Raw genomic sequence first — 12,013 nt, 5'->3', positions numbered from 1 at the left:
TAATTGTACCCACCCCACCACTTCCTCTGGCAGTTCATTAAACACTCACACACACTCCGGGTGATTTGGAGATGCCGGTGTTGGGCTGGGGTGTACAAAGTTAAAAATCACAAAACCCTTTTTTTTTAAAGTTGCATTCTCGGGTTAGCTGTTAACAATGGTGATAGCTAGACAATATGTTGATTTACACATGAAAGAAGTGAAACTATCACTGTATTCTAACAGATGAAAGGCTGAACAGACAATCAATTTTTCGATGTATAATTTCAGTTATATCACACTGCAAATTTTTGCTATAAATTCTGTGTTACGATCGAGCCCTCCACAATCACCTGATGAAGGAGCGTCGCTCCGAAAGCTAGTGTGCTTCCAATTAAACCTGTTGGACTATAACCTGGTGTTATGTGATTTTTAACTTTGTACACTCCGGGTGAAAATGGTGCCTCTTAGGTCCCTTTTATCTCTTTTCCCTCTCACCTTAAACCTATGCCCTCTAGGTTTGGACTCCCCTACCCTGGGAAAAAGACCTTGGCGATTCACCATACCCTTGTCCCTCATGATTTTATAAAACTCTAAGGTTATCCCTCAGCTTCCGATGTACCAGGGAAATGAGCCCCAGCCTATTCAGCCTCTCACTATAGCTCAAATCCTCCAACCCCCACAACATTCTTGTCAATTTTTGCTGCATCCTTTCAAGTTTAATAACATCTTTCCTAGAGCAGGGAGACCAGAATTGAACATAACATTCAAAAGTGGCCTAACCAATGTCCTACTTACAGAAATGCAGTTTCAAACCAATGTGAGAGTAAAAGAAACTGCTTGTTTCATCTGACTGAGTTTGCTTGTATTAAAAAAAAACTGTGCTTAAGGGATCAACCAGTATTGTTATTTCAAATATAAATTTAAATATATATAAAAATTGAAGGGTAATAATTTTCATTAATAGATATTCTCAGTATTTAGACATCACTTTTTAAACTCTCTTCGCTTTGCTCTCTCTTCGCTTTGCTATTAGGGAATTCAATGAGAAACACAGAATACAAAAATGTCTTTTTCAAGGCTGCATCTAGTACTTGGTTCTGTCAGCAATTGTGAATACTGCCTTATCATCATCATATGCTCAGCAACGTGAAGTAAAGGTCTGTATTAATTTCAAGGAAACTCAATTATTTTGCTAACAAAGTGAAAAGAACTTGTGTCCATAAATGCCTGGGATTAAAGAACAAGATGAGAGAAAGGTTAGCTTTTAAACTAATAACAAAAATTACCTGGTCACAGAGGGACTGCACAAAAGAAGCAATATATTCAGCACAGTGCTGGTGATGTACGTTGTCAACTGCTGTCTGTAGCAATTCCAGCATTACTTGAAAGACCTCCACAAATCTCTCATCACCTTTGCTGGTTCCACTTAAAAGATGTAAAAGGGCAGCCTTGCAAGCTCCATGTGAAGCTAAAGAATCCAGCAGTGCAAGCAGACGTGCAGTCTGGGCAGTGGAGACTCTCTCTTTTCCTTCTAAAGGACTGTGAAATAGAAATTATTTAAACATTGCAGCCAAGACTTTCTTACTTGAATGAAAAAAAAAGCCTCCTGCTCAAACAAATGAAACAACTAAAAATAAAGCATTTTACATGTTCTATTCTTTCAACTCAAACTTGCCCAAAGTAAATAAAAGTCTTAAAACGCTCTTTAAAAACAATTCCTCAGCTACTTGCAGAAAAAAAAACTGTTGGTACCATAATCAAGTAAAGCAGACTAGAGCACAAAAACTGATTACCTGCTCAAATCTTCTACAATCAAGTCCAATACAGTCCTTAGGATAAGGAGAGCTGTAGGAGAAGCCAGATCGCACAGTTGTATGCACACACGCCTAAGTATCTGTTGCAGAGTTTGACATGTGGATCCAAAGCTGGAACGTACTATTTCTTGCAGGAACTTTGCTTGTATTTGAAGGTGAATGCTCCACAGTTTTCGGGTATTCAGTGCAATAGCTACACCTTCTGATGAAATTGGCTAACAAGCGGGATAATATATTTGTGGTTACATGAAATATAAAAATGTTGGACTTTTTAAGCTAAAATATGAATGTTAATCCTAAAGATCACCAGTTACAACAGCCTTACAAATTAAAAAGCTTTGTTTAGAGGCATTTATCACACATTTGAAATCACATTTGTGATTCAATATATTGTAATACAACACAATACCTCAGAACACTGTGTTTTGAACCTTACAATTATTTTAAAAAGAAAGACAGTTTAAATGTCATTTTACTCAGATTCATTAGCCTATGAATAAAAACTGCCATTCTATACTGTAAAGTTTTTCTTGGAGAACCAACTTGCTTTTCTTTAGTGGCTACGAACATTTACTTTAAACTTATGAATACTCAAAGCGAATTGACTGAATTACAGAGTGCCACACGAATGCACTAAACTATATGCAACTTCGGAGACAGCAGAGAAGGAAACAGAAAAATTGTTGAAAAAAAGCAATTCTGTACTTACCCTGACATCAGTTCTTTGCAACATTTTCCTCCTTGGCCCACATTAAATGAAACACTCAAGGTAAAGCCTCATGATGCATATTTGTCTACTTTTACATACTGAAAACACCTCATACAACTATTTTTGAAATGCTCAACTTCATGAAATTGTGGTTTGACTTGTCCTTCATCTGGGACATCAATGATTCAACATTAAGGCTCAGCCTACATCCCTGAACCTCGGTTCTCATCACATCCCGTTGCTCATCAGCAGTAATTGGAGGTGTTGTGAACCCAAAGTTGAAAAATAGGCTTCTATAGCAAGCAGCATCAGTAAAATTGGCATCTAATAAGAAAGCCAGCCATTAAGGTCAGCTTTAAAAATATAACATAGAGATAGCTTGTGTATTAACTGAATGAATGATAAAAGCCTTCCTTTGACCAAACATGGACTCAACCTGAAATTGCTCTTTGACTTAAATCACAAATATATCCAAGGGTTTAAAAAAAGCAACTTATATTCAAATTGTTGTGCTTTCACAACAGTGAGAATCAAAGATTTCTTTTAAAAACTATCTTTCTTGGTCATTTCAAAACCTCACCCCTCCATGCCCACCTTATCAAAGTAATTGAGAACTTGCCAGATGCAATTGCACTATCGAAGGTGATACTGAAATGCCTTGCCTTAAATAATTATCTTCTTGCATGAGCCTGAACATCAAGTATTTTGTGCAACAACTTTAGGGAATTCACATCTCGGCATGATCCTGTCTGCAGCTAGCTGCAACATACAATAACTTTTAGAAAGCACCTTTCCACTCTATTGCTTATTAACTATAAATGAGATTCTTCTCCACAAAACGAAGTGTAAAGGTTCGCTGAATTAAGCTTACTATCAGCCCACTGCTAATCAGCTCTAAGTATCGAATCAGGGACTTGCCCAGTCTATCTGGGGCAAACGTCTCCAAATGCCTAAAACATTTTGCTGATATTTGCATTTTTGTCTGTACTGAACATGTGTTAAAATGCATACATACACATGTTTAAAAATGTTTCATCATTTCCTAACATCCACTTAAACGGATAGGCCTTCTAAGTGATTTCACTTGATATTAACAAAGTAAACAGTGGTAGAAACAAGAAGGCATTAATCCACTACCTGGTCCATAAATTAATATTTAAAGCCAAGAATGGATTTACTCTGCTATAAATCTAACTAAATCAGAGATATAATAAGAATCATGGAATTCCTATAGTGTGGAAGCAGGTCATTTGGCCCATCAAGTTCACACCGACCCTCTGAAGAACATCCCACCAAAAGCCACCCTATCCCTCTAATGCTGCACTCCCAATAGCTAATGCATCCAGCCTGCACATGCCCGGACTGTGGGAGGAAACCAGAGCACCCAGAGAAACCCATACAGACATGAAAGAATGTGCAAACTCCACAAAAAAGGTGCCTGAGGGTTGAATGAAGCCCGGATCCTTGGTGCTGTGAGACAACAGCATTAACCACTGAGCCACTGTGCCATTAGATTATTTAACAGACTATACATTATTCATGATTAGGGGTGACCTTAATATTCATGTTGATTGGGATCACCAAAGGAATAATTTATACAGCCTATTCTGGACAGTTTTCCAGAACAATGTGCTGTGAATCCAAGCAATGATATGGCTATCTTGGATCTAGTGATGTGTAATGAGACACATTTAATAGATGATGTCAAAGATCCACTTAGAAACAAAAACCATAACATGGTAGAATTTAGCATTCAGTTTGAGCGACAGGTACTTGGGTCAGAAACAATTGTGATAAGCTTAAATAAGGGTGATTACAACGGAATGAGGGCAGAGGTGGCTGGTGCGGACTGGGAAAGGAGTTTAGCAGCATAAATGGTTGAGTCTCAGAAGCTAAACATTCATGGTTCACAGCAAAGGCATATTCTTTTGGGGGGGGGGGCAGAAAAGATTCCAGGAAGGGGATAAATGAACCACGATTAACAGGTTAGGAAACCATGTTTAACTAGGCAAGTTAATGGTAGCAACAGACTGAAAGAAACAGTGTGGCAAAGATTAGCAGTAAGTCAGAGGATTGTGAAAGTTTTCAAAACCAACAAAAGACAACAATAAAAAAAGAGATAATATACTTTGACAGTAGACTTGCACATAATATTAAGACAGCAGGGCCTTTTTTAAATATATTAAAAAAGAGAATCCAAAGTGAACATAGGCTCCTTACAGAATGAGGCTGTAGAAATATTAATGGGGAACCAGGAAATGGCTGGGGAGTTGAATAAATACTTTGCATCACACAAATAGCACCCCAAAATTACTATAATAGATTTAAGTGGCAAAAGGACAGGAAATGAATAAAATAACTATCGCTAGGGAAACTAAGATGGCTAAAGACCAAGAGTTCCCCAGGACCAGATGGGATGCATCCTAGGTGGTTACAGGAAGCAGCTACAGAGATAGTGGAAACACTAATAGTAATTTTCTAGGAATCCTCAGATTCTGAAAAGTCCCAGAGGACTAGAAAACTGTCAATGCAAACTTCATTAAAAGGGAAGATGACAAATAACACAACTACTGGCCAGTTAGCTTAACATCTGTTTTTAGGAAAACATTAGACTGCATTATAAAGGATACAATATTATAGCATTTAAGAATACACAATATGATCAATCAGAAATAGCATAGTTTCATGAAGGAGAATTCATGCCTAACAAATGTATTAGAATTCATTAAGGAGGTAACAAGTAGTATACATAATGGGGAACAAGGAGATGTAATATACTTGGGCCAATGAGGGCCACAAAGATTGGCTGGTGACAGAGCCACAGGATACCAATGGAATGTCTCGTCTTATTTGGAAAATTGAATTCTTTAATTATTAGCTCTGAGCCGGTACTGATCAACATATCTCAATACTTCAACAATGATTCCACTTGAGATGAGACTAACATGATTTTTAAGTAAACTAGATTTTTGAGTAAAACAATATTTTCCATACAGAAAGATCACTTCCCATGAAACCATTGAAAACAGATATAATGATCGGTATACTACTGACAGGCATTCAATGTCATTTGAAAGCAAACTAAAGGAACGAATCTTACCTGTGTGGTTTGCATGGGCAGTGGAAAAGGCAAGAGTTCTGAAAGCAGTAACATTCCAGAGAAAAATCCTTCTGGTGTTTTCAATACAAAGGAAAGGACTTCCTTTAACATTAATGACCATGTGTTGTTTGCCAACGATTCCTCAGAATAAGCAACCTGCTCATTGACTCCTTGAGTAAAAGTAAGTAGAATATCAACAATGTCATTCTGAATCTTTTGCTCTTCATCATCCAGTCGTCCAGACAGAGGTATAGAGCAAAGAACCATGTGGAGTGTAACCAGTACTGTGGGAACTCGGACATCCTTAAATTCAAAAGACCCTCCTCTTAGAAGTTCTGTCAACATTGCCTTCAAAAGGGAAAGAGTGCATCTTGTAATGGAAAGGATCATAATCCTCTGCAATGTAGTTCCCATATTTGCATGCAGTCTCCAGGGAAGTATTAAGACACTGTTGAGTTTTTGAAGTATTCGAATAAGTATGTCCATGCCTTCTGCAGAAAACAATTGAATAATTGCAAGATTCCACTTAAGATCTTTCTGCTGACCTAGTGAAGGAAATAGAATAATATTTTCAAGTATAAAACACACTTCATTTTTAAATAAAATGCATGCTGTCAATCCATAACCTCCAAACAGCATAATTAAAATCAATTTTAGGATTCACTGGCTAAATGCCAATTTTTTGAAGATAGTTTTCAAAGTGAACCGGAGCAAAACCACGCACACTCATTTGCTAATGTGGGCAAAATATCTAAAAAAAATGTAGTCATTCACCAGTTCCAGATCAGAAAGGTTTTGAAAACGGTGTTTCACTGAAATTAGTAAATTATTTAGTGAAAGATGAAGAATTAGTGAAATCAGTTTCTAATACCTGCATTTGGACTGATAATGGTAAACAATAACGGTGAAATCGATATTTTATTGCTAGGATCAAAACAGAAGAAATTAATTATCTCCAGTTAGGAAGCTCAGGGCCTTAAATACTGTCAAACCATTAGTGAGGTTAATAGCAACCACTGTTTTTTATGTACAAATGTTGCAGTAATTTCTGACAAATGACAGATGGACAATTAAATACAAAAATCCCAGAATAAATGTCAGAGATACACTACTTCACAATTAGCTTCATCACAAATTAACAGCTGTCTGCCTCACAACTGAAATCAACTGAAGAGCATGAAGGTTCTGTATTTACACTACAGATACAAACTAAACTCTCCACAAAAAGTTTCATCCATTCCAGTTAAATTTCCTTTTATCAAAGTGATCATTGGTAAACAAGACACCAGCATTAACTATAAAATTGGTGGATTCATATATGGGGCTTTAATTATTGTTGAAGGCTTTTAAAATGTAAAATATTCATTTTATAAAACATATTTTACTGGATGTCTCTATCTCTTCCCCTAAATTCAATCTTTGCCCCAGTTTCTGCTTCTCTTTCTGTACCTGATTTGACATTGAATTCACTCACGTGAATTTTTACTCCCTTGTGAGTTCTTGTGCTGCAAACTTCACAATTCTTCAATCTGATTGGTAAAGAAAATATATAGTTGCTCATCCTTTTCATACCACTTCCCTCACTTCAACCTTATCAGCTCTTTCACTGAGCAACATTTCTTTTAAAAAAAAGTGTAAAAAAATTTAACTGGGCAAGTTTTACTCACAGCAGATACCACTAGATGCCCTGCAACAGCATGTTATGATGCAGCTTCTTGGTTCTAAAGATAAGATCACCACCTCCAAGACTTACCAATAAATGCTTATGTTTTTTTTTATCTTAAAGAGGACATCAATCAAAAAGCTCTAACATTGACTTTTGAAATAACTAAAGTAGCAATTACTAAAACTGATATTACTATTCTATTAATGTAATCCCATTTGCCATACCTTCAAGAGGGTGAGGGGGGCACGCAATGTGACAAAGGACACGTAGTGCAGTGGTTAGTCCAGCACCTTCCTGAGTCATTTGAATGGTCAAATTATCCAGATTCTAAAAAAAAGTTAAACAACATTCTTCTTGAAATGATCAATGCCAAATACTGATAGTCTAAACCGGCAAGTTACTAAAATAATCAGTTTCAAATTTTAGTTCAATGCAAAGAATTTCAAAAATTACTGATACATACAATATTTCTGTATTGTCAAAATTAATCATCTTCCACAACTGTGAACTCGTGAATTTTTATAGAAAAATTATAAAAATCTGGAATTCAAAAAGTTATCAAATTCAAAACCACTACTACATTTATAAATAGTGTTGAACTTGAATAAGATTGAATAAAAACAAAGAAGGTCAGTATTTGCTTTCTTTATCCATTGGAAATAGTTAGACTGTAAGATGTAAGAGCACAAGCAGGCAATTAAGCCCATCGAGTCCACTCCGCCATTCAGTGAGATCATGGCTGAACTGGTAATCTTCATTGCCACATTCCAACCTTTTCCCCATAATCCTTGATGCTGTTACAGATTAAAAGACTGTCTATCCAGGCCTCAAATATAACATTCCAGCCTCAACAGCCCTCCATGGTCAAGAATATCACAGATTCACTACCCTGAGAAGAAATTCGATCTCATCTGTCTTAAATGTGTGACCTCTTATTAGATTATGTCCTCTGGTCCTAGCCTCTCCCACAAGGGGAAAACGACCTTTCTAGATATACCGTCATTGAGAAGGTGACCAAATAGGTGGATGAGGGTAAAGCCGTTGATGTGGTGTACACGGATTTCAGTAAGGCATTTGATAAGGATCCCCATAATAGGCTGTAGCACAAAATACGGAGGCATGGGATTGAGGACGATTTAGCGGTTTGGATCAGAAATTGGCTTGCTGAAAGACAGAGGATGGTGGTTGATGGAAAATATTCATCCTAGAGTTCAGTTACTAGTGAGATTCGGCAAGGATCTGTTTTGGGTCCACTGCTGTTTGTCATTTTTATAAACTACCTGGATGAGGGTGCAGAGGGATGGGTTAGTAAATTTGCCGACGACACTAAGGCCAGTACAATTGTGGATTGTGCTGAAGGTTGTTGTAGGTTACAGAGGGACATAGATAAGCTGCAGAGCTGGATTGAGAGCCAGTTTAAATGGAGTTTAATGCAGAAAGGTGTGAGGTGATTTACAGGAGTAACAGGAATGCGGAGTAGTGAGCTGATGGTAGGATTCTTGGTAGTATAGATGAGCAGAGAGATCTCTGTCTCCATGTACATAGATGCCTCAAAGTTGTCTCTTAGGTTGATAGGGTTGTTAAGAAGGCAGAGTCTGTTAGCTTTTATGAGTAGAGGGATTGAGTTTCGGAACCATAGGTCATGCTGCAGTTGTAAGACTCTCTTGTGTGGCCTCACTTGCAGTACTGCATACAGTTCTGGTCACCGCATTATAGGAAGGATGTGGAAGGGTTCAGAGGAGATTTACTAGGATGTTGCCTGGTATGAAGGGAAGGTCTTATGAGGAAAGGCTGAGGGACTTGAGGCTGTTTTCATTAGAGAGAAGATGGTCGAGAGGTGACCTAAGTGAGACACATAACATAATCAGAGGGTTAGATAGGTTGGACAGTGAGAGCCTTTTTCCTCGGATGGCGATGCCTAGCACGAGGGAAAAAGCTTTAAATTGAGGGGGAATAGATATAGGACAGATGACAGAGGTAGTTTCTTTACTCAGAGAGTAGTAGGGGCGTGGAACGGCCTGCCTGCAACAGTAGTAGACTCAACAACATTAAAGGCATTTAAATAATCATTGGATAAACATATGGACGAGAATGGAACAGTGTAGGTTAGATGGGTTTCCGAATGGTTTCACAGGTTGACGCAACATCGAGGGCTAAAGAGCCTGTACTTCACTGTAATGTTCTACTTTCTGTAAGTTTTCTAAGAATCATGCACATTTCGATAAGTTCTCCTCTCATTCTTCTATATTTCAATGTGTACACGTTCAATGTATTCAAACTCTTCTCATAAGACAGTCCCTCTATGCCTGGTGTCAGCCTACTGCACCTTTTCTGGACTGTCTTCAACACAGTATCTTTCCCTAGAAAGAGGGCCCAAATATTTGAGAAGCGGTCTAACTTGTACCTTTGTATGGCAGATTTCCTTCCTTAAAATTTCCCTAAATTTCAATACTATTAAGGGTTTTACTAACTACCGTAATAGTTTCACGATCATCGTTGGACTCTTAACTTCAGACTTTTATTCTATTCAATTCAAATCATCGGTCATGGCAGGATTCAAATCCAGGTCCCCAGAACACTATCTGAATCACGGGATTAATAGTCCAGCAATGATATCACGAGGCCATCACCTTGCCTTCCACTGGACACTAGCTTTTTGTGTTTCATGAAAAATAAATTTCAATAATCTTTTCAGCGATCAGAGTGGCAGTATTTCAAGACAGGACGTTATCTCCCTGGACTTACTAATTTTGGGGTTGTTCTTTGTTCATTTACCACTACACTAAGGAAAAGTGATATTGGAGCATCAAAGCTGCTTAAGCGAAAGGAGTCACTGCTGTAATGTTTAACTCAACTTAAATCATATAAACTACTTTCTTTTAATATCGGAATAAAAATTGAAACACTACCTTCAGCTCATCATTTCCTCCACGTTATTCCATAATTTTACTTGAACTCGCTTTTGCTCTAAAAGAAAGTATAACAAGCTTTCACTTGCCTTTAGTTTTCTGCCTTCCTGCTCATACACCTATTATACAGTGATGATTGTTTTGTTTAATTTCACTTCATACTTACATAAAAAGTTTGCTTTGTATTTAACAACATGAAAAATTGTAACCTGGTTTTATCATTTAATTAGTGGGCATTGGATTTCTCTTTAATTTTTTTTATTTCCTCATGGAAGGTTGGCATTGCAGGGCAATTAAGCGTATTACTACGATGTTGGAGTCACATCTGTGCCAATGTAAGTTAGTCTTTCCCTAGAGGACATTAGTTAATCAGATGGATTTTTATGACAATCACCAATGATAGCCAGTAAGCTAGCAAATATTTTTATTGAATTAAAATTTTACTGTTGCCATGGTGGTTTTCAAACCTACATCATCAGAACATTAGCCTGGGGCTCTGGATACTAGCCCAGTGACATTACCACAAACTACTGCCACCCTGACCCATAACAGAATCATAACACTAGCAATAGGATCAATAGTATATAACTTTATTAATTGCATTAATTATTTTATGAGGCATGTACAAAGAAACAAATATATTGCGGCCTTAGGGCAAAGCTGACAACCAGACCATGCTCATAATATGCAGATTTGCACTGAATTTCATTAATTCCACAAATAACACTCATTGATATCATTCTTCACATAGTCATAGAGTCATATAGCACAGAAACAGACTCTTTGGTCCAACCAGTCTGTGCCGAAGATAGTCTCAAACTAAATTAGTCCCACGTACCGACTCCTGGCTCATATCCCTCCAGATCTTTCCCATTCATGTACGCATCCAAATATCTTTAAATGTTGCATTATGCCCACTTCCAACACTCCCTCTGGAAGTTCAGTCCACAAGCAAACCACCGTCGATGTAAAACATTTGCCCTCATGTTTTTTTTATTAAATGTCTCTCTTCTCACCTTAAAAATGTGCTCCCTAGTCTTGAAATCTCCCATCCCAGGGAAAAGATTAACCCTAACCATTAACCCTATCTATACCTCTCATGATTCTATTAACCTATAAAGTCACCTCTTAACCTCCTACGCTCCAGTGAAAAAAGTCTCAGCCTATCCAGCCTTTCTTTATGACTCAAACTTCCATACCTGGCAACACCTTTGTAAATCTCTTCTCAACTCTCTCAATAGACAATAGGTGCAGGGGTAGACCATTCTGCCCTTCGAGCCTGCACCACCATTCAATATGATTATGGCTGATGATCCTTAATCAGTATCCTGTTCACACCTTTGTAAATCTCTTCTCAACTCTCTCAATAGACAATAGGTGCAGGGGTAGACTATTCTGCCCTTCGAGCCTGCACCACCATTCAATATGATTATGGCTGATGATCCTTAATCAGTATCCTGTTCCCGCCTTATCTCCATAACCCTTGATTCCACTATCCTTGAGAGCTCTATCCAACTCTTTCTTAAATGAACCTAGAAACTGGGCCTCCACTGTCCTCTGGGGCAGAGCATTCCACACAGCCACCACTCTCTGGGTGAAGACGTTTCTCCTCATCTCTGTCCTAAATGGTCTACCCCCTATTTTTAAGCTGTGTCCTCTGGTTCAGCACTCAACCATCATCGGAAACATGTTTCCTGCCTGCAGAGTGTCCAATCCTTTAACAATCTTATATGTTTCAATCAGATCCCTCTCAGTCTTCTAAACTCAAGGGTATACAAGCCCAGTTGCTCTAGTCTTTCAGCGTAAGGTAGTCCTGCCATTCCAGGAATTGAC

At 37.9% G+C, this 12,013-nt stretch overlaps 1 protein-coding gene across 3 annotated transcripts in view; it reads right to left on the bottom strand.

The window, feature by feature from the left end:
• virma (vir like m6A methyltransferase associated) overlaps window positions 1-12,013 on the bottom strand; it is a 107,528-nt gene that overhangs the window by 41,653 nt on the left and 53,862 nt on the right. For all 3 annotated transcript variants that reach the window (XM_043688052.1, XM_043688054.1, XM_043688053.1), the window contains exons 12-15: window positions 7,496-7,598; window positions 5,606-6,150; window positions 1,776-2,011; window positions 1,269-1,521 (exon numbers count right to left, since the gene is read on the bottom strand). In XM_043688052.1, coding sequence (XP_043543987.1) covers window positions 1,269-1,521; window positions 1,776-2,011; window positions 5,606-6,150; window positions 7,496-7,598 — 1,137 coding nt within the window. The remainder of the gene's footprint in view (window positions 1-1,268; window positions 1,522-1,775; window positions 2,012-5,605; window positions 6,151-7,495; window positions 7,599-12,013) is intronic.

The sequence above is a fragment of the Chiloscyllium plagiosum genome, chromosome 4, assembly GCF_004010195.1.
Source record: "Chiloscyllium plagiosum isolate BGI_BamShark_2017 chromosome 4, ASM401019v2, whole genome shotgun sequence".
Lineage (NCBI taxonomy): Eukaryota > Metazoa > Chordata > Chondrichthyes > Orectolobiformes > Hemiscylliidae > Chiloscyllium > Chiloscyllium plagiosum.
The sequence above is the reverse complement of the archived record's forward strand: the minus strand, read 5'-3'. Positions and strand labels throughout refer to the sequence as shown.